This window comes from Pseudorasbora parva, chromosome 8 (genome assembly GCF_024679245.1).
Source record: "Pseudorasbora parva isolate DD20220531a chromosome 8, ASM2467924v1, whole genome shotgun sequence".
Taxonomy (NCBI): Eukaryota; Metazoa; Chordata; class Actinopteri; order Cypriniformes; family Gobionidae; genus Pseudorasbora; species Pseudorasbora parva.
In genome coordinates, this window is record NC_090179.1 from 39,961,317 (window position 1) to 39,985,005 (window position 23,689).

General features: G+C 38.9%; 1 protein-coding gene across 2 annotated transcripts in view; it reads right to left on the minus strand.

Annotated features, from left to right (window-relative positions):
• Positions 1 to 472: 472 nt before the first annotated feature.
• The window catches only part of tpst1 (tyrosylprotein sulfotransferase 1), a 69,315-nt gene continuing 46,098 nt past the window's right edge, over positions 473 to 23,689 (minus strand). Inside the window, exons 4-6 of one of the 2 annotated variants that reach the window (XM_067451245.1) lie at positions 3,486 to 3,536; positions 2,071 to 2,134; positions 473 to 1,238 (exon numbers count right to left, since the gene is read on the minus strand). In XM_067451245.1, the coding sequence (XP_067307346.1) occupies positions 2,099 to 2,134; positions 3,486 to 3,536 (87 nt within the window). In that variant the 3' untranslated portion in view covers positions 473 to 1,238; positions 2,071 to 2,098. The remainder of the gene's footprint in view (positions 1,239 to 2,070; positions 2,135 to 3,485; positions 3,537 to 23,689) is intronic. The other variant, XM_067451246.1, reaches the window with a different exon arrangement.

The window sequence follows — 23,689 nt, forward strand, 5'->3', positions numbered from 1 at the left end:
AAGGATAAAAAAGGATGAAATTGTCAGATTAGTAGGGTTAAAATGTATTTCTTATACTACAATGACAAAATAAATGGGCAGCTGTTTCTTAAAAAAGACCACAAAAAATGAGCACGTTTAAACCAATATACAGATTAATTAAACCTGTCACACGAGTTGTTGCGCTTGTGATATCGTCATGGGTCACATGATAACGTCAACATGGCGCATAAAGTGCGGATCGCATTCATACTTAACGAGATCTGGATATATAGTACCTACTCTTTTAGCGCTCGTTAAGTAAGTACTTATTGAAATTGAGTACCTACTCAATGAGTATGCGGTTCCGAACGCAGCCTAAAACTGACCGAGTGCCTACTTATAGTGACGTCATACCTGAGCCACTCATGAGTGCAGTGTATTAAAGTGACCACTAGAGGGAGCGGTTATAAAAAAGATTACACTTCCACAGATTTGTTGAATCCGATTAATATCAGTCAATTGGCTGCCAACAGCGTTTAGGGGTTTATTTCATTGAAAGAAATAAGAGTACATAATTATGATTTACACAAGTACAAAAATAACAATTGTAAAAACAACATCACCGATGTGCGTTTCTCTGCCAGTGGAGAAAATGTCAATGTGCCTCTTCCGTTCAACACTGGCAGCTCATTTATCACAGCTCCTCTCAGAGCACATAAGGTCACTCCATTGCGAAGGCAGAGAACAAAATGCATGTCTATCTCTACACAAGATTGAAGTCTTGCACATCATTCAGTATCAGTACCCAAGGAATTGCACATTACGAAGGCATGAAAACAAAAACCAACATTAAAATCGCGTCTTCTAAAGCCAATGCTCCTCCATAAATATTTCCTTGATGCTAATTAAATCCACTGTATTTTCTTATAACAGAATCACAGGTTCATGAAGCCAGGAAATTAATGAAAATTAAAAAGGAGTACAGTGTGGAGAAACAGAAAAGAAGAAAACACAAAATTCAGAACAGCAATGACATTCTTAGGCCACAATTGTTACAGTACAACATCAAAGGCCAAAACTGTCCTACAAAGAGTGATCTGAGTCCAGAGGCCTGTGTGTGTATGTGTGTGTGTGTGTGTGTGTGTGTGTGTGTGTGTGTGTGTGTATGTGTGTGTGTGTGTGTGTGTGTGTGTGTGTGTGTCCATGCATGGAGGTCCCAGCATAGCGGGGGTGACGCAAGTCCATCATGGTCCCACGGCATCTGCTTCTACTCAGCCCTGAAACACATCAAGAGCCGGTCAGTAAAGGCCAGCTGTGTTTAGCATACAGTGTGTTACGTCAGTGCCCTTACCGGTTTCTGCTGCACTGCAAAAAATGCTTTTCTTATAGTATTTTTGTCTTGTTTCTAATCAAAATATCAAAAATTTCTAAGAAACATTAAGAAACATTTACCAGACAAGTAAAAATTACTGTTTTTGCTTAAAATAAGCAAAATAATCTGCCAATGGAGTAAGAAAAATAATATTGTTTTCTGTTTGAATTAAGATTATTTTGCTTACCCAATTGGCAGATTATTTATCTTATTTTAAGCAAAAACTCTCTTCATTTTGAGTTATTTTCCCCCAAAACAAGACGATTACCTTTGCTTGTCTAGTAAATACTTCTTGCTTTAAGAATTTTTAGATGTTTGGACTAGAAACAAGACAAACATACTCAAAGCATTTTTTTCAGTGTGACATCAGAGATCCGTGATTTATTACACAACTCATCAAATTAACAGAGTTTATCCTTCCACAAATAAAAAGGCTTTTGTGAATCGGAATATTTCCATGTCTCCTTTCATCGCCATAAAACTTGAATAGGTTATATAAAAAATGTAAAGCAAAATACATTTGATAAAAACATAAAATGTCTATGATTTTGTGTCTCTGTTCAACATTATTATGCTGTTACATTATTTGATATTTCTGGCATCATATTTAAAGGAACGACAGAGGTACATCTTTCTGTAAGCATTTAATTATGGTAACAGTAATAGTATGAGGTTCAACAACACTATCAGATCCAAAGAGGAACCACAGTTTGCCAGTAAAGATGATAATAACTCACTTCTATTGATAAAGCTGGTCTTCTCCTCCTAACTTGGGTTTGGCTTTTCTGGAGACCTCTGAAGCTGTTATAAGACAAACATCTGTTACACACGTGTGGACACAATGCTGTACAGTACTGTGTGAATGAACCGCTTCAGTGTGTTGTATTGTTCTGAGCAATCGTGTGAGTTCGCAGTATACGATTCGCATTTAGATCATTTTTATCTACAGAGGTGCAGTTCTGATTAGTGTGTCTGTGATATGCTATTCACGTATATTTAGAGATTCATTAGTCACAGATTTTGAATCACAGCGACCTCCATCCCTCTTAAACTTCTCGACACCATCTAATCCAGGGGTTTTCTTTTTTTGGCACAAAGAGCCCCTAAATACTTCTTGCAAGTGATCCCAAACTATAAAGGCAACTAAATATTTTCTTGTATACTGCGTAAGTAACATATTAAACATGACATAAAAAAGACAGCATTTTGTTTGTGAAATTAAATCGTTTTTTAGATTATCACTATACTAAATCCAAAACAAAGAATTGAAATATTAAAGGCACAGTATGTAAATTTACCACTAGAGGTCACTTTTTCAAAGCAATTGCTGCTGTGAGATGCTGGTTGCACATTAATAGATCGATATTAGAACATCATATCATATTAATAAAAGCTGGACGACTTGTGTTGCTAAATGGCATGCAATACATTTTAAAATACATTGTATGGTGGAGAAAATGCTGTATTACTATTACTACAAATACAGCTCTCTCTGATTATGCCATGTTAGTCAATGGTGTTGTCTGAGGCATGGTACAAACAGCAGTAAATTAAGAAAACAAGAGATTCAATTGTTACAACATTTGGAATAATGTAAAATGCACAAGTAACAATATATATATACACTTTTTTAAAAATGGTTTTTGGATATTATTTTTAAAAATCTTACATATTGTGCCTTTAACTGGAATACATATACATATATTTTATATTTCCACCCACTTTCAGCTTTGCAATGCAACTATCAAAGGGTTTTCCCTAAAAAAAATAATGCTATTAAATTCCTCATCTGCCCAAGAGGGGGCGGTAAACACCATCTATCTAGAAAGCAGAACTACACGCAAAAATGAGGCCACACACATTTCTAGCAGCTAATGTGATCGGATCAACAAAAATGAAACCATGAGATCAGAGGAGTGCAGACTGGAGGAGATCAAGACACCTTATTAAACACCATTATGATCAGAAATTATGTGAAGAGCGAAGATCAAGAGTGAGTGGAAGCAGATGGGAAGTGAAGATCTCTAATGTCCACCATTTTATTAATTACTAGTGGTAGGCATACTGTAACAATCACAATAGGAAGAGCAAAATCAATAATAAAAAAAGCCATTTGTGAAGAGCTTAAGGACAGGCAGAATATCTACCATACCTGTGTCTGTTCTTTAAGAAAATCAGGTAGCTGAAATTCACCCTTAAAGACCTGGAAAAACAGAGAGCTGGTTTTAGAGGCTGTCACACTGCTCAAACACAGGATCTACAGTCTTTCCACAAAGGGCACCGCTCATTCATCACACAGTTCAAATTTCAAATGTGTTTATTTCCCTACCTGAAGTTATTTTCATCTCTAAAAACATCCTTCTAAACAGCATCAATACAAAAACGGTTTTTATATGCTTCCAGAAAGCAGTAATGGCCAAATGAAAAGTCTGCCGCTGAATGGAAAACAGAGTCGTCTTATGTGAACCGCTCTCTCGCACTGCTCCGAGGATATTGTGTGTCAATTCCCAGGGTGTCTAACTTCACAAAATTCACAAGCTCTATCCAGGGATGAAAGAAAGAGAGAAAGATTGTGTTACGATCCTCCCTTCTAGTCTAGGGGCAGGAAAGGAGGGTAACAAAAAGTTGCGGGGAGAGGATGAGAGAACTGCCATCTCCAGGTCCCAGGGCAGACACACATGGCTCAATGACACCAGTTTCAAAATAACAAGATTTATTAAATTAACAATGAACATTAACAGACAAGACTTCAGGAGGGGAGATGCCAAAACAACAAACAAAACAGTCTTCCTCAAGATTAAGGATAACTTACCTACCAAAAAGGAATAAAAGAAAATACAGAAACAATTACCTAACTCCCTTACTACACCAAAAACAGGAGAAAAGGTGGGTCTTGAAGCAAAAGGCTTCCACCTCCCTACAGTGAGAAAATTAAGGAAAACAAAAGTAGAATGCTGATGTTCACAGACAGCTCACATTGATTTACACTGCTCAGATTGAGTTAAGGTTAAGGAGTGCAAATATTAGCTGTAACACGTAACAGCTCACTTTGCTATACTGGTTATACACAACTTAGCTGAGACACTTCACAGCTCTTTACCTGCCACTACAGGCAAAACACTATACACCATATAAGCACACAACAGCACTGGGATCAGAAGATGGCAGTAGTGATGGGACATCTGAAGCGAGGCTCCGGAGCTTGTGTCGAGCAAAAAGGGGCGTTCCAGATGAAGCCCCGATTCGAGGCTTGTATCGTTTCCGTGAAAATCACGTGACGATGACAAACGAGGCCTCGTTTTCTTTTGAATACGTCATTGCTTCATTCGGAGTATCGCTTTCGGATAAAAGTGGTTTGAAACCTCGCGCCTCTTGTGGGGTTTGCAGTAGGCATTTGCATTGGTGTTGAGGTGTTGGTTGTATGTAGTAGCGATATCATTATATATCATAGCTTGTATTATATATTATATTACATTATACTTAGTTTAGTAGATTATTAGAGTAAATTATACATAGTTCAGTAGATTATTAGAGTAAATTAGCCTATATCTAGGTGTAATACCTATACTACGTTATATATATATATATATATATATATATATATATATATATATATATATATATATATATATATATATATATATATATATATATATATATATATAGGCTATATATATATATAGCCTATATTAGTAGTAGTGTTATTATTATATATATTATTGCTATTATTATTAATAATAATATATATAATAATATATATATATATATATATATATATATATATATATAATATATATATAATAATATAATAATAATATATATATATATATATATATATATATATATATATATATATATATATAGGCTATATATATATATAGCCTATATTAGTAGTAGTGTTATTATTATATATATTATTGCTATTATTATTAATAATAATATTAATATAAGACTAGACTGTATTAGGGAACTGTATTAGGGAATTAGCTGTATTAGCTTTTCCCATTTGCTGTTCCAGAATTCCAGTCCCATAAGCACTGCACTATTGCACTCCCAATCAGCGCAACACTCACAATAATTTATTTACAATCATTCTGGGCATTCACTATCATCACTAACCTAAAGATCTACTGAATAGTTGAACACAAAGTTGTGTGTTTGTGTGAGTTGTGTGTACATAGGTTAATACAAGCAGAGCAAAATACTTTATTAATACACAGGCAATAGAAAAAGGGTGTGCCCACACTATGACAGTTTGGTTGTTCAGGATGAGTAGATTTGTGTGCGATGCATTGCTTTGGACATCAGGTGTCACTAGGGAGCACACTGTTTCATGAGGCTTCAGGTAAATGAACCTTTTGGTGAACCAATGGGCTGGAAAGCCTCAGTGGTTCAGGAAGCCTCATTTGGCCATCACTAGATGGCAGTCCCTCCCGCAGAGGAAAAACCTCAGTCTCTCTCGCTGACTGGAAATCTCTGGGTTCCTTTGTTCTCCACTTAACGATCTGGAACAGGATTCAGGTGACACTCATGAGCCTGTCAAGCAGACAGTGGGAGGAGCAAGAACAACAGAACAAGCACAGAAAATAGAATCCACACAAATGAATAAAATAAAATAAATCCCTACGTCCCTGTGGACGTAACACCCCCACCATTAAGATTTTTTTTTTTTTTTTTGGCATTTCACAAAATGCAGAGAAAAATAAATAAATACAACACGTTAGCTCACAGGTATAACAACATGCCACATTCTTTTCTTAGTACACGAGCAACAGATTGTGAGGCAAGTGAAGTTAAGGGGCTTTGTGAATATAGGAAGGACCACACTACTTCCATAATTCAATCAAAGAATCACAATGTCTCAAACCCTGCCAAGAGGAATTTGCAGATTGGTCAACAGCTGCACATTACACACTGAAATGTCTTGACTTAAGTGGCCAATAGGTGCATTTGCATGTACAAGTTTCTGGACATGAGACACAGTAAATAGAACATGTCCCAACAATTAGAGAAATCACATGGCTTACATTTCAGGAGTATCACACCTCTATTGATGAAACAAGCATTTCTTCCAAAAGGCAGTTGTTCACAGGATACTGCTGCATCAGAACATGGCAGATGGGAAAAGGCAGTTACCTGCACTCCACTTAAAGGTGCTTTACCAATGTAAAGTTTAAGTGGGATTTCTCACATTAGTTCATTCACTCATTAGAGGCTTAATAGTCTGTGCACATCTCAGATTCAAAAGGGGCCTGCCACAGTGAATCCGCAAGGCCAACATTTCTGAAATCGTTTACTTTTAGTTGTCTTGCTGCATGCACAGGCGATGCAGATGAAGCGTCACCAACAGGACTGTCGTTCACCACAATAGGTCGGGGAAAAACCTAGTCACCTACGAGATCATTCCCCCAGTACCAGCCCATCTCCTTCAAACGGCAACTGGGAACACACACATGGTTAACGACATCGGCCACAAGGTCTGACTTTAAGTGTACCTGATGAAGAGGAACACGATCACACCCCATCTCGATAGCACGTAACATGGCAGATCCTATATAGGCATTTTTTTTCCAAGCTCGGCACTCTTCAACCAAGTGATCTGGGTCAAGGCAATAAAAACAAGCATGTCCATCTCTTCCACCTGAAGTTGTAAACTTGCCCTCTCCATTACCTTTGGCCATACACAGGGTTCACATTACAAATATCCCAGCTCAGCACTTTTATTGACAGGGAAACTTTTACATTTCAGTGCGTCAGGACACATCTGACAACACAGCTGCATCTGATAACCAAGTTACCCCTCTTTTCCCCATTTAAATGAACACTCGCAAAGACTAATTTTAAAATCCTCCAGCAAGAACAACTGCCACTGCTCAAAAGGTAGTGACCTTACTGGAGAGACAATTTCTCAACAACACTTTTCTCTGGCCACACCACAGATGTCTGTCCCGCTGTTTTCGCACTTTAAAAATATCAAAAGATTGCTCAATCAGTAACGACACGCAAATCTCAAACTTTACCAGTCAAACTGTAGGAGCAAAGCCCTATGGTGGGAGAAAGGGTAAATGGAAGTCAACATCCATTTCTGTCACCACAGAGACCTCCCTCCCCACACAAGAACGAAAACAGCAAAAACAGACCCTTAGAGAGAAAAGAGAAATTGTACTCACCGCAACAAATTAATAGTTTGAAAAAAAAAACCGAACGGACGAGCCCCCACTTGTTACGATCCTTCGTATCCCGGACGAGCCCCCACTTGTTACGATCCTCCCTTCTAGTCTAGGGGCAGGAAAGGAGGGTAACAAAAAGTTGCGGGGAGAGGATGAGAGAACTGCCATCTCCAGGTCCCAGGGCAGACACACATGGCTCAATGACACCAGTTTCAAAATAACAAGATTTATTAAATTAACAATGAACATTAACAGACAAGACTTCAGGAGGGGAGATGCCAAAACAACAAACAAAACAGTCTTCCTCAAGATTAAGGATAACTTACCTACCAAAAAGGAATAAAAGAAAATACAGAAACAATTACCTAACTCCCTTACTACACCAAAAACAGGAGAAAAGGTGGGTCTTGAAGCAAAAGGCTTCCACCTCCCTACAGTGAGAAAATTAAGGAAAACAAAAGTAGAATGCTGATGTTCACAGACAGCTCACATTGATTTACACTGCTCAGATTGAGTTAAGGTTAAGGAGTGCAAATATTAGCTGTAACACATAACAGCTCACTTTGCTATACTGGTTATACACAACTTAGCTGAGACACTTCACAGCTCTTTACCTGCCACTACAGGCAAAACACTATACACCATATAAGCACACAACAGCACTGGGATCAGAAGATGGCAGTCCCTCCCGCAGAGGAAAAACCTCAGTCTCTCTCGCTGACTGGAAATCTCTGGGTTCCTTTGTTCTCCACTTAACGATCTGGAACAGGATTCAGGTGACACTCATGAGCCTGTCAAGCAGACAGTGGGAGGAGCAAGAACAACAGAACAAGCACAGAAAATAGAATCCACACAAATGAATAAAATAAAATAAATCCCTACGTCCCTGTGGACGTAACAATTGTGAGAGAATGAAAGAGCCAGACTGAATGCTGGAATGAGAAGCAGCCAGTGTGTCTGCTCCAGAGAGGACGACAATCTCCAATTAAGACACATCCAGCTGATCTCATTTCCTGGCTTTCGAAGCTTAGGAAATTGAGATTGGGGAGCACAGAGAATCGCACAAGTCTTCGGGGTGCGTACGTGTGTGTGCCGCAGGAAAGAAGCGCTGACCTGACAGGAAGCTAGACGGCTCGGCGATGGAGCCACTGTTTGAAAAGCCTTTCTGCTGCGGCAGGTCTAGACGGTGAGAAACCCGAGGCCCGCGCGCTTCACTCCACTGCTGGGGCTGTCAGATACTGGAGCTCTGTGAAGGGGTTTTCTTAGAAACAACCCATGTCATTTGTGCACCAGCCAAAAACTATTAGCCGGGCTAAAAAAACTATATGCATGAGAGGCAAACGGATCAGTCCTGTCTTGCTTTTCCTCTTACATAAAAAAAGATGGAATGAAAGACAGGTAGAATGAGTGTTGAGAATGAAAGAAAGATAGAAAGGAGGACTGGCTGACAGATAGACAGAAAGATAGAAGGACCGAATGATAGAACGGAAGAAAGATAGGAGCACCGAATGAAAGAACAATAGAACAAATTAAGCTAGATAGAATGACAGACAGAAGGACAGAATGAAAGATATATAGAAGGACCGAACAAAATATAGATAAAATGATAGATAGATAGATAGATAGAGGGACCGAATGAGTTAATGAAAGATAGATCGAATGAAAGAGAAGGACAGAACAAACAGACAGATAAATACAGATAGATGGATGGATGGATGGATGGATGGATGGATGGATGGATGGATGGATGGATGGATGGATGACTGGTGTGAAGCATAACAAGGCTTCCAAATGACTGATTACTACTAGTCGATTTTGAAAATATGCCCTCTTTCTGAGTGTTTGTGTTCCTGGTAGAGAGGAGAACTGAGTGAATTTGGCTCGCTCTTCCCCTCACAGCCAGCTGAACTGTGGGATAAGGCTGTTACGCAAGACTTCAGACCCAATTAGAGAGAGGAGTCTCCGGGCTGCTGGTTAAAGAGAGCTGGTATCACTGGTGGGTCAACAGGCGGGGGTTCAGCCGCTGGCTGTAGAAGGAAGCGAGTTCGGTTGGGGTTCGTTTGATTCAAGTTGGCTAGCCAAGCTTGCGGTTTGGAGCCTAAGTGAAATTCTTTTGCAACGAGAAAGGCGAGCATTTCCCCCCATTTCCCTGGGTTATATTTTGTAACTATCTATCACTCATCCAAGACTGTTACCCGTACTAAATCCTGTCACTTTATGTCAGATCACCATGGCTGGAGACAAACACAATCAGAGTTATGTTAAAAAATATCCTGGCTCTTCCAAGCTTTATAATGGCAGTGGATAGGGGTTGATTTTGAAGCTCAAAAAAGGGCATCCATCCATCCATCCATCATAAAAGTAATCCATACGACTCCACGGGGTTAATAAAGGCCTTCTGAAGCAAAGCAATGTGTTTTTGTAAGAAAAATATATCTATATTTAAAACTTTATAAACTAAAATAACTAGCTTCCGTCAGCTGCCGCTGATCCCGAGGGAGCGACAGGCATGTAAAAGTACAGAATGAAGCAGCTTCACAAACAGACCCTCATCGCCCTTTACACTTTGTAACAAATCTTCACTCACGGGTCAAAATGACCCGAAGCCCTAAAATTATACCTTTTTTGTCCAGAATTTTCTTGTTATTTGTTTATTTTATTTACATTTAAGTTACTAAATTTTAATCAATAAATAATCTTTTTAATTTAGCTCAAAAGATCTTACATTGGCTTACCTATTGTGGAAAAAATAAATTATATAACATGATATTTCATGCAAATAAACCAGTTCACTAAATCAGTTTCTCTTCAGTATGCATTCAGACAACACTCACACCAAACACTCCTTCATATCTCCACAACAACAAGAGTCTGACAAGCAGGTTTGTGTTGGCTGCAATGACGTATCTGGTTCTCAATGTTGGATATAACAGCAGTAACACGCAAAATGAGACAACCAAGACCTCGCATGACATATTGGCTTGGCTCGCTACCACGGTAAAGTACATTTTTCATCGCTGATGTAAAAGGACACACTTCTTCTTCAAGCATAGAGAATAATGACAAACTGAGGGCGTGTTCGATTGAGACCATCATATGGGCAAATTCTTCAGATCCGCACAGTTCCTGAGCTCCGGGAGGCGGCAGTGGAAAAACTGACTGTGCGGCCCATCAGGGGAATTCTACTGGAATGTTTACATTCAGCCCTCCTGTAGCTAACAGCACAGACTGCTCACTGAACAGTAGGTTTAACTTCTATAAATACATAATCATCGGAATTATGTAATAATTGGCCAGTACAGAAAAAGGGACAAGATACTATGCAGAAGATAAAAAAATACTGTATGCTGTTTTAGACCCATATGCCTTGCCGTAAAACAAAAAAAAGAGCCATAAAAGTAGTCCATATGATTTGTTCACTATATTAAAACCCTGCTGAAGTCTTTTGATAGCTTTACGTTAGGAACAGACCACCTAACAGGATGCATTATGCCTTTAAAAAAAGAAAAAGAAATCTAAGCTTTTATTCGGCAAGGATGCATTAAATAGATCTAGTGCCAGTAAAGACGTTTATAATGTTACAAAAGATATCTATAGGGCTATTGATTTAACACGTTAAACATTGCATTATGTGGAATGCTCCTAAAGTTCAAGATATCACGGCAAAAATACCTCTGTATAATTTCTCATATTTATATTGTTAAGTAACGATCTCAATATCACACAAATTATGTTTCTGTCCCGAATAGCACAAATGCAAACGTGATATTGATTTCATACAACAGTTCATAGAGAAATTATTGTCTGTTTTGTTATCGTCTCAATTTCACAACAAAAAATGAAAATATTAACTATAAAGCAAGAGCAGAAGTGTTGTGAGTAGAATTGCTTTATAGCGGAATCGTGAGCCATTCGTTGTGTATCTTATTAGGGGCCAAGCACCGAAGGTGCGGAGGCACCTATTGAAATTGTTAGTGTTCCTATTATTAGGGGCCAAGCACCGAAGGTGCGGAGGCACCTATTGAAATCGTTAGTGTTCCTATTATTAGGGGCCAAGCACCGAAGGTGCGGAGGCACCTATTGAAATTGTTAGTGTTCCTATTATTAGGGGCCAAGCACCGAAGGTGCGGAGGCACCTATTGAAATCGTTAGTGTTCCTATTATTATTATTCTGCTTCTTCTTCTTCTTCTTCTTCCGCCATAGGAGTCTCTGGCAGCCCATAGAACCGTATGGTAAAAAGTTGTGAAATTTGGCACACTCATAGAGGCCAGTCTGAGCTGTCACTATAGCAAATTTGGTGCCTCTAACTCAATCCCTCTAGCGCCACCACCTGTCCAAAGTTTCACTCATATTTATGCTTATAACTTTTGACCCCTAAGGGCTAGAAACAAAATTCTTTTTTCATCGGATTCCTTGGCTCAAGCCGATTCGATTTCACCCTATGATGTCATTTTCCGGTATGCAAATTTTCCCGCCATTTTGAATTTTCTGAAAAACCTACTTTTTCGAACTCCTCCTAGGCCGTTGCTCCGATTTTCACGAAAATTGAAACAGATCATCTTCAGAGCATGTTGACAAAAAGTTATGGAATTCAAGTTGATTCGTCCAATCGTTTTCAATAAACGCACAAACAAATTTTACGTGGAGGTTGCAAAAACACACTAAAGGCTATATCTCCGCAACGCTTTATCGTATTCAAACCAACCTTGGTACATGTCATCACAAGCATGACTTGAAGCAACATGCAGCGTTTCGGCGCAGCGCCACCTACCTGTCCGGAGATACGAAAAATGCCTATTTTGGCTTATAACTTCTGAACCGTTTATCCAAAAATCATAAAATTGGTCTCATTAGATTCAGGGCGTCATGCCGAGTCGACTGATATCCAATTTTACCATGTCGGCCATTTTGGATGTCGGCCATTTTGAATTATGTGCAAAAATGCTGTATTTTATGAACGCATGAACAGATTGTTATGAAACTTGGTATGGGTCATCACCACGATGCCCTGAAGTAGCCTGAGAAGTTTCGAAACAGCGCCACCTAGTGGAGAATTTTTTTTTTCAAACGCTTATAACTTTGGGTGTGGTTGACATATTTTGATGGGAGTGTGTTTTTTGGTCTCCTGAATCCTTGCCGACTCCAACGATACCAGACTTGCCAGGTTTCGGCATATGGTTTGCGCAGAGTTGTAATTTAGTGCTTAAAAAACATTTGCTGATATCTTCGAAACCGCTAGTCCGATCGAGACGAAACCAGCCTCAGAAGTTCGGAAACATAGGTCGATAGCTATACGCTAATGCCCAAATCTCAAAATATTGATAGTAAGGGGTAGTAAAATCCAATCAAAGTCAGGTGTCAGTCATTTTTTACGTGTTTTTTCATATAAATGTCTATAACTCCAAAACAAAATGAAATATTTTCACCAAACTTGACACACATATGTATGGGCTCACTACGAGGACACATAAAAAAATTGGTGGGATTGTGCCTCTTGGTGGCGCTATAATAAAACAAAACATGAAATTCCCATTGACTTCAATGCAGTATTACGGTTTAAAATGCTAATGCTATAATTTAAGAATGCACTAGTGTATCATTACAAAACTCGGTATGTGTCTTCCGCTCTATGTCCCGAAGATATTCAAAAAGTTTCGGGGCAGCGCCACCTTGTGGTCAAAAGTTGTAATAAAATGTACAAAAATGCTAATAACTTTTGATTAAATTAGCCTATTGTAATGAGACTGGTCATAATACATTCATTGGCTCATGCCGAGAAGATAGATACCAATTTTGCCATATTTTGCAAACATATCTGTGCTCCATCTTGTTATTTGTTAAAAATCTACTTTTTCAAACTCGTCCTAGACCGTTTGTCCGATTTTCACCAAAATTGATCCGTATCGTCTTCAGACCATGCTGACAAATACTTATGGATTTCGGATTGATAGACAAAACAGTTTTCATATACCACTGCAACAGAGTTGAGCCATGATGCAAAAATTACTCTTGAGGCTGTATCTCTGCAATGCTTTGACATATTGACACCAAACTTTGCATGTGTCATTGTCATCTCAATCTGACTAAACCACATCAGTTTCGTAACAGTGACACCTATTGGTCGAAAGTGATAAACCATTAAACCATTATTATTGACTGTATTTAAAATTTGACTGCTATTTTGCCTAAAATCAACTTAATAGGTCCTTAATGGCTCATTGTTGCAGTTGGCTTGAGACTTCCAGCCATGCTGGCATGTCTTGTCTTCTTCTTTGCGCTTGGCCCCGATAATGGCTGCTTGTTATTATTCTGCTTCTTCTTCCGCCATAGGAGTCTCTGGCAGCCCATAGAACCGTATGGTAAAAAGTTGTGAAATTTGGCACACTCATAGAGGCCAGTCTGAGCTGTCACTATAGCAAATTTGGTGCCTCTAACTCAATCCCTCTAGCGCCACCACCTGTCCAAAGTTTCACTCATATTTATGCTTATAACTTTTGACCCCTAAGGGCTAGAAACAAAATTCTTTTTTCATCGGATTCCTTGGCTCAAGCCGATTCGATTTCACCCTATGATGTCATTTTCCGGTATGCACATTTTCCCGCCATTTTGAATTTTCTGAAAAACCTACTTTTTCGAACTCCTCCTAGGCCGTTGCTCCGATTTTCACGAAAATTGAAACAGATCATCTTCAGAGCATGTTGACAAAAAGTTATGGAATTCAAGTTGATTCGTCCAATCGTTTTCAATAAACGCACAAACAAATTTTACGTGGAGGTTGCAAAAACACACTAAAGGCTATATCTCCGCAACGCTTTATCGTATTCAAACCAACCTTGGTACATGTCATCACAAGCATGACTTGAAGCAACATGCAGCGTTTCGGCGCAGCGCCACCTACCTGTCCGGAGATACGAAAAATGCCTATTTTGGCTTATAACTTCTGAACCGTTTATCCAAAAATCATAAAATTGGTCTCATTAGATTCAGGGCGTCATGCCGAGTCGACTGATATCCAATTTTACCATGTCGGCCATTTTGGATGTCGGCCATTTTGAATTATGTGCAAAAATGCTGTATTTTATGAACGCATGAACAGATTGTTATGAAACTTGGTATGGGTCATCACCACGATGCCCTGAAGTAGCCTGAGAAGTTTCGAAACAGCGCCACCTAGTGGAGAATTTTTTTTTTCAAACGCTTATAACTTTGGGTGTGGTTGACATATTTTGATGGGAGTGTGTTTTTTGGTCTCCTGAATCCTTGCCGACTCCAACGATACCAGACTTGCCAGGTTTCGGCATATGGTTTGCGCAGAGTTGTAATTTAGTGCTTAAAAAACATTTGCTGATATCTTCGAAACCGCTAGTCCGATCGAGACGAAACCAGCCTCAGAAGTTCGGAAACATAGGTCGATAGCTATACGCTAATGCCCAAATCTCAAAATATTGATAGTAAGGGGTAGTAAAATCCAATCAAAGTCAGGTGTCAGTCATTTTTTACGTGTTTTTTCATATAAATGTCTATAACTCCAAAACAAAATGAAATATTTTCACCAAACTTGACACACATATGTATGGGCTCACTACGAGGACACATAAAAAAATTGGTGGGATTGTGCCTCTTGGTGGCGCTATAATAAAACAAAACATGAAATTCCCATTGACTTCAATGCAGTATTACGGTTTAAAATGCTAATGCTATAATTTAAGAATGCACTAGTGTATCATTACAAAACTCGGTATGTGTCTTCCGCTCTATGTCCCGAAGATATTCAAAAAGTTTCGGGGCAGCGCCACCTTGTGGTCAAAAGTTGTAATAAAATGTACAAAAATGCTAATAACTTTTGATTAAATTAGCCTATTGTAATGAGACTGGTCATAATACATTCATTGGCTCATGCCGAGAAGATAGATACCAATTTTGCCATATTTTGCAAACATATCTGTGCTCCATCTTGTTATTTGTTAAAAATCTACTTTTTCAAACTCATCCTAGACCGTTTGTCCGATTTTCACCAAAATTGATCCGTATCGTCTTCAGACCATGCTGACAAATACTTATGGATTTCGGATTGATAGACAAAACAGTTTTCATATACCACTGCAACAGAGTTGAGCCATGATGCAAAAATTACTCTTGAGGCTGTATCTCTGCAATGCTTTGACATATTGACACCAAACTTTGCATGTGTCATTGTCATCTCAATCTGACTAAACCACATCAGTTTCGTAACAGTGACACCTATTGGTCGAAAGTGATAAACCATTAAACCATTATTATTGACTGTATTTAAAATTTGACTGCTATTTTGCCTAAAATCAACTTAATAGGTCCTTAATGGCTCATTGTTGCAGTTGGCTTGAGACTTCCAGCCATGCTGGCATGTCTTGTCTTCTTCTTTGCGCTTGGCCCCGATAATGGCTGCTTGCAGCTATATTTATTATTCTGCTTCTTCTTCTTCTTCTTCTTCTTCCGCCATAGGAGTCTCTGGCAGCCCATAGAACCGTATGGTAAAAAGTTGTGAAATTTGGCACACTCATAGAGGCCAGTCTGAGCTGTCACTATAGCAAATTTGGTGCCTCTAACTCAATCCCTCTAGCGCCACCACCTGTCCAAAGTTTCACTCATATTTATGCTTATAACTTTTGACCCTTAAGGGCTAGAAACAAAATTCTTTTTTCATCGGATTCCTTGGCTCAAGCCGATTCGATTTCACCCTATGATGTCATTTTCCGGTATGCAAATTTTCCCGCCATTTTGAATTTTCTGAAAAACCTACTTTTTCGAACTCCTCCTAGGCCGTTGCTCCGATTTTCACGAAAATTGAAACAGATCATCTTCAGAGCATGTTGACAAAAAGTTATGGAATTCAAGTTGATTCGTCCAATCGTTTTCAATAAACGCACAAACAAATTTTACGTGGAGGTTGCAAAAACACACTAAAGGCTATATCTCCGCAACGCTTTATCGTATTCAAACCAACCTTGGTACATGTCCTCACAAGCATGACTTGAAGCAACATGCAGCGTTTCGGCGCAGCGCCACCTACCTGTCCGGAGATACGAAAAATGCCTATTTTGGCTTATAACTTCTGAACCGTTTATCCAAAAATCATAAAATTGGTCTCATTAGATTCAGGGCGTCATGCCGAGTCGACTGATATCCAATTTTACCATGTCGGCCATTTTGGATGTCGGCCATTTTGAATTATGTGCAAAAATGCTGTATTTTATGAACGCATGAACAGATTGTTATGAAACTTGGTATGGGTCATCACCACGATGCCCTGAAGTAGCCTGAGAAGTTTCGAAACAGCGCCACCTAGTGGAGAATTTTTTTTTTCAAACGCTTATAACTTTGGGTGTGGTTGACATATTTTGATGGGAGTGTGTTTTTTGGTCTCCTGAATCCTTGCCGACTCCAACGATACCAGACTTGCCAGGTTTCGGCATATGGTTTGCGCAGAGTTGTAATTTAGTGCTTAAAAAACATTTGCTGATATCTTCGAAACCGCTAGTCCGATCGAGACGAAACCAGCCTCAGAAGTTCGGAAACATAGGTCGATAGCTATACGCTAATGCCCAAATCTCAAAATATTGATAGTAAGGGGTAGTAAAATCCAATCAAAGTCAGGTGTCAGTCATTTTTTACGTGTTTTTTCATATAAATGTCTATAACTCCAAAACAAAATGAAATATTTTCACCAAACTTGACACACATATGTATGGGCTCACTACGAGGACACATAAAAAAATTGGTGGGATTGTGCCTCTTGGTGGCGCTATAATAAAACAAAACATGAAATTCCCATTGACTTCAATGCAGTATTACGGTTTAAAATGCTAATGCTATAATTTAAGAATGCACTAGTGTATCGTTACAAAACTCGGTATGTGTCTTCCGCTCTATGTCCCGAAGATATTCAAAAAGTTTCGGGGCAGCGCCACCTTGTGGTCAAAAGTTGTAATAAAATGTACAAAAATGCTAATAACTTTTGATTAAATTAGCCTATTGTAATGAGACTGGTCATAATACATTCATTGGCTCATGCCGAGAAGATAGATACCAATTTTGCCATATTTTGCAAACATATCTGTGCTCCATCTTGTTATTTGTTAAAAATCTACTTTTTCAAACTCATCCTAGACCGTTTGTCCGATTTTCACCAAAATTGATCCGTATCGTCTTCAGACCATGCTGACAAATACTTATGGATTTCGGATTGATAGACAAAACAGTTTTCATATACCACTGCAACAGAGTTGAGCCATGATGCAAAAATTACTCTTGAGGCTGTATCTCTGCAATGCTTTGACATATTGACACCAAACTTTGCATGTGTCATTGTCATCTCAATCTGACTAAACCACATCAGTTTCGTAACAGTGACACCTATTGGTCGAAAGTGATAAACCATTAAACCATTATTATTGACTGTATTTAAAATTTGACTGCTATTTTGCCTAAAATCAACTTAATAGGTCCTTAATGGCTCATTGTTGCAGTTGGCTTGAGACTTCCAGCCATGCTGGCATGTCTTGTCTTCTTCTTTGCGCTTGGCCCCGATAATGGCTGCTTGCAGCTATATTTATTATTCTGCTTCTTCTTCTTCTTCTTCTTCTTCTTCTTCTTCCGCCATAGGAGTCTCTGGCAGCCCATAGAACCGTATGGTAAAAAGTTGTGAAATTTGGCACACTCATAGAGGCCAGTCTGAGCTGTCACTATAGCAAATTTGGTGCCTCTAACTCAATCCCTCTAGCGCCACCACCTGTCCAAAGTTTCACTCATATTTATGCTTATAACTTTTGACCCCTAAGGGCTAGAAACAAAATTCTTTTTTCATCGGATTCCTTGGCTCAAGCCGATTCGATTTCACCCTATGATGTCATTTTCCGGTATGCAAATTTTCCCGCCATTTTGAATTTTCTGAAAAACCTACTTTTTCAAACTCCTCCTAGGCCGTTGCTCCGATTTTCACGAAAATTGAAACAGATCATCTTCAGAGCATGTTGACAAAAAGTTATGGAATTCAAGTTGATTCGTCCAATCGTTTTCAATAAACGCACAAACAAATTTTACGTGGAGGTTGCAAAAACACACTAAAGGCTATATCTCCGCAACGCTTTATCGTATTCAAACCAACCTTGGTACATGTCATCACAAGCATGACTTGAAGCAACATGCAGCGTTTCGGCGCAGCGCCACCTACCTGTCCGGAGATACGAAAAATGCCTATTTTGGCTTATAACTTCTGAACCGTTTATCCAAAAATCATAAAATTGGTCTCATTAGATTCAGGGCGTCATGCCGAGTCGGCTGATATCCAATTTTACCATGTCGGCCATTTTGGATGTCGGCCATTTTGAATTATGTGCAAAAATGCTGTATTTTATGAACGCATGAACAGATTGTTATGAAACTTGGTATGGGTCATCACCACGATGCCCTGAAGTAGCCTGAGAAGTTTCGAAACAGCGCCACCTAGTGGAGAATTTTTTTTTTCAAACGCTTATAACTTTGGGTGTGGTTGACATATTTTGATGGGAGTGTGTTTTTTGGTCTCCTGAATCCTTGCCGACTCCAACGATACCAGACTTGCCAGGTTTCGGCATATGGTTTGCGCAGAGTTGTAATTTAGTGCTTAAAAAACATTTGCTGATATCTTCGAAACCGCTAGTCCGATCGAGACGAAACCAGCCTCAGAAGTTCGGAAACATAGGTCGATAGCTAAACGCTAATGCCCAAATCTCAAAATATTGATAGTAAGGGGTAGTAAAATCCAATCAAAGTCAGGTGTCAGTCCTTTTTTACGTGTTTTTTCATATAAATGTCTATAACTCCAAAACAAAATGAGATATTTTCACCAAACTTGACACACATATGTATGGGCTCACTACGAGGACACATAAAAAAATTGGTGGGATTGTGCCTCTTGGTGGCGCTATAATAAAACAAAACATGAAATTCCCATTGACTTCAATGCAGTATTACGGTTTAAAATGCTAATGCTATATTTTAAGAATGCACTAGTGTATCATTACAAAACTCGGTATGTGTCTTCCGCTCTATGTCCCGAAGATATTCAAAAAGTTTCGGGGCAGCGCCACCTTGTGGTCAAAAGTTGTAATAAAATGTACAAAAATGCTAATAACTTTTGATTAAATTAGCCTATTGTAATGAGACTGGTCATAATACATTCATTGGCTCATGCCGAGAAGATAGATACCAATTTTGCCATATTTTGCAAACATATCTGTGCTCCATCTTGTTATTTGTTAAAAATCTACTTTTTCAAACTCATCCTAGACCGTTTGTCCGATTTTCACCAAAATTGATCCGTATCGTCTTCAGACCATGCTGACAAATACTTATGGATTTCGGATTGATAGACAAAACAGTTTTCATATACCACTGCAACAGAGTTGAGCCATGATGCAAAAATTACTCTTGAGGCTGTATCTCTGCAATGCTTTGACATATTGACACCAAACTTTGCATGTGTCATTGTCATCTCAATCTGACTAAACCACATCAGTTTCGTAACAGTGACACCTATTGGTCGAAAGTGATAAACCATTAAACCATTATTATTGACTGTATTTAAAATTTGACTGCTATTTTGCCTAAAATCAACTTAATAGGTCCTTAATGGCTCATTGTTGCAGTTGGCTTGAGACTTCCAGCCATGCTGGCATATCTTGTCTTCTTCTTTGCGCTTGGCCCCGATAATGGCTGCTTGCAGCTATATTTGATTTTGTCTTTCTTTTCCCTTTATGTACGGGCATGCGTAAAGAGCTCACTGTAGAACTAATCTGTATAGACGGTGATTACAAACAAGCAGCAGATTTTAGCTCCATTAGCTTCTATTTAAAAAATGGCAGATCAAAAGTTTGTGTTCATCTTGTTGACCAACCCCCAGCGCCTGACGTAAGCAGTTCTTACTTCTAGCCCCTGCATGTTTTGGTGCCGATATAAGAACCACTTTTCCTGGCTCGGAGCTGGTGCTTTGGTGTGGTGGAAACACGAAGATCTGATTTGAAACTAGGCTCTGGCTCCGATTTAGCACCAGCACTGCCTTGATGGAAAAGGGGTAGGCTAATAGTGTAATGGCTAAAGCTTAGTTTATACTCATCGCATCCGAACGAGCTTTGCACACGGCTCCACAGTGTTTTTGGTGAAGTGTACTAACATAAATACTGTCACCTGTGTACCTTCTTCTCACCGCTGTTTCCTAAAGGTTTATAACACAATTACTCCGAGTCACTACTCTGCTGTTTCAAAGAACAGTACAGTGGCGAGCGCGTCAATTATAAACGCCTCGTCCGTTTTGGGAGGAGCGCGCACAGTCAGCGGAGGTGAAAGTACAAACTAGACATGATCCCTAATGGGCTTCAAATGAGAGGTGGTGAGCAGAAAGGGATGTTGACAGATATGCGCCGCTGAAACCATCAGTCGGCCCTGATCACTAGGGGTACTCCAATTGATCGGCTACCGATTGCTATTGGTTGATAATCATTTTAGGAAGTTTGATCGGTGGCCTCTATAAAGCCGTGAGAGACATGGCATGACATAAAGTGGTGGTCTCAATCTCTCTCCGACGCGGGTAAAATAATTATCATGGTGAAGGTGAGGTACGATTAATATTTCTTTATTAAAGAACTTTCTGAGACACAACACTCACACAAACAGTGTGAGAGGATCACCACACACTATAAGAGCTGCACAGTTGACACAGGATTTGTCACTTGCACAAGGCAGCGTTGCATCGTCACTAAAGTTTATAATTTGCATTTGCAAGTCTTGCCAGTATTTAAAACACTCAGCGCTCGTGCACACTCGAAGCACACACATAAGGCCGCCTCACAAACAACAAATTGCAATTAAATGGTCAAATACACAAATACAGCTCTGGAAAAAATTAAGAGACCACTTAACATTGAGAAATCATAACATTGAGATTAACATTAAATAACACTCACTGCTCTTGAATGACTAACTTTGATAACCTTAATTGTAATAAATAATGTGTATTTAATTGATTCAGGGAAGACCTTTGATTCCTTATTACATTTCTTTAGTATTCTTACCTCAATACTACTGTTAGATAGCCTGGATGCCAGCTGAACTTAGCCCCAACCACACATTTTTAGGTCGGGCGGTTCGGTCTGGCCTTGCTCCATAGAGGAGTAATTATCCCCGAACAGAAACTGTTCTGACCAATGAAATCATCAGGGCGGGCTTTAGACAATGACGGACAGATGATCAACAGTAACGTAATCATGCACGTCATCAAAGGGGCTTGGATTATATTTGTTTGAATCCTAAACGGAGAGCTTGTTTGTATCTGCATTCACCTTCATAATTTCTCTCAGAAATGATGATCATGCTGGGTAAGTACTCTGTGTATCATAATTTTTTTTTTTTTTTTTACAACACCGTCAAAGATCGTTTATTTCAAGGCTGCCTGCTAAAATTTGCACTCATGGGTCTATATATCACATAATAATCGCTTCAACCCGGGGACATAGAAAACATCCCACGGAAAAAAAAACGCGGACTTGGCAACACAGTGCAGTTGAGCTCTGTTGACGTCGCTCCGTTGCTCTGATTGGTTGTTGGTCTGTCCAATTGAGGTCTTTCCTGGTTCGGTTGAAACACGGCCTAATTACAGCCCAATGGAGCAGTTTCAGACTCATATTCTGACTAGAATTGAGTATGACCACGTCAGGCTAACTGTTAGACCTACTTAAAAAAAAAAAAAAACCTTAAAGAAATGTTATTTGCATTTTTATTTTATTGATTTGAGCTACTGCTTGTAAATTGTATATTTGTTCTTATTTTATTACTGATGGTTTACTTGTCTTTTTAGTGAATTAATTTCAGAGTTTGAAATCAGGCTTGTGCTGTGTGTAAGCTATTGTGCAACAATGGTACCACTGTAAAAACAAAAATGCACGATAAATAAATATATATATATATATATATATATATATATATATATATATATATATATATATATATATATATATATATATATATATATATATATATATATATATATATATATATATATATATATATATATATATATATTTGAAAATCGGGGAATTACCCCACTAAGGTGACACTTGTGGGTGGATTTTTTCATTTGAGGGGTGAGGGGAGCATTTTTTTAGACATTTAGAAATATATATATATTTATAAAATATAAAATAAAATATATATATATATATATATTTCTAAATGTCTAAAAAAATGCTCCCCTCACCCCTCAAATGAAAAAATCCACCCACAAGTGTCACCTTAGTGGGGTAATTCCCCGATTTTCAAAAATGAAATTCAGGCTCTGAATATCTTTTTGTCTGTAAAAATCATGACTTGATCATCTCTATTAATAATTATACAATGATGGTATTGTATTATTATACAATACTGCTTCCTGTGATCGGCTCCAAAAATCCTGATCAGAGCACCCTCTTACTGATCTCCCAGAACCAGCACATCCAGAGTCACCTGCTGTAGCCTCTGACGACAGGCGCACTGGAGCGTGCAGAAAGCTCCAAAGAGCTGGTGCTCACTGTTCCACATCACAGAAATAGCAAAAGCCATTCATCAAAGATGAATTAAAGTGTGGAAGGACAGTCTCTCTCTCTCACACACACACACACACACACACACACACACACACACACACACACACACACACACACACACACACACACACACACACACACACACACACACACACACACACACACACACACACACACACACACACACACACACACACACACACACACACACAGAGAGATCTTCTAATGCAAGACGACACTGCTGACTCAATGTGTTAACACACATCAGACACAGAGGGTTTCACCCCAGCTCCATGATTCATGACTCTTTCACACCTATATGGACATTTAACACCATTGCACACTGTATCAACTCGAAGTATTACGCTAACTCACTAACCCTAACTTACCAACCATAATCCACACCATTTGTACAATGATCAATAACCACAAAATCTAGTTATAGTTAAGCAAATTACATAAAGCGTCACACAAACCCGAATCAAACCACATGACCTCCTTTTCTGGTCAACAAACTCCCATGTTTGGCATGTTCCTCTCAAGCCTCCAGTGCCGCTTAACACAACCACTTCCACCTGACGCCACTAGAAGC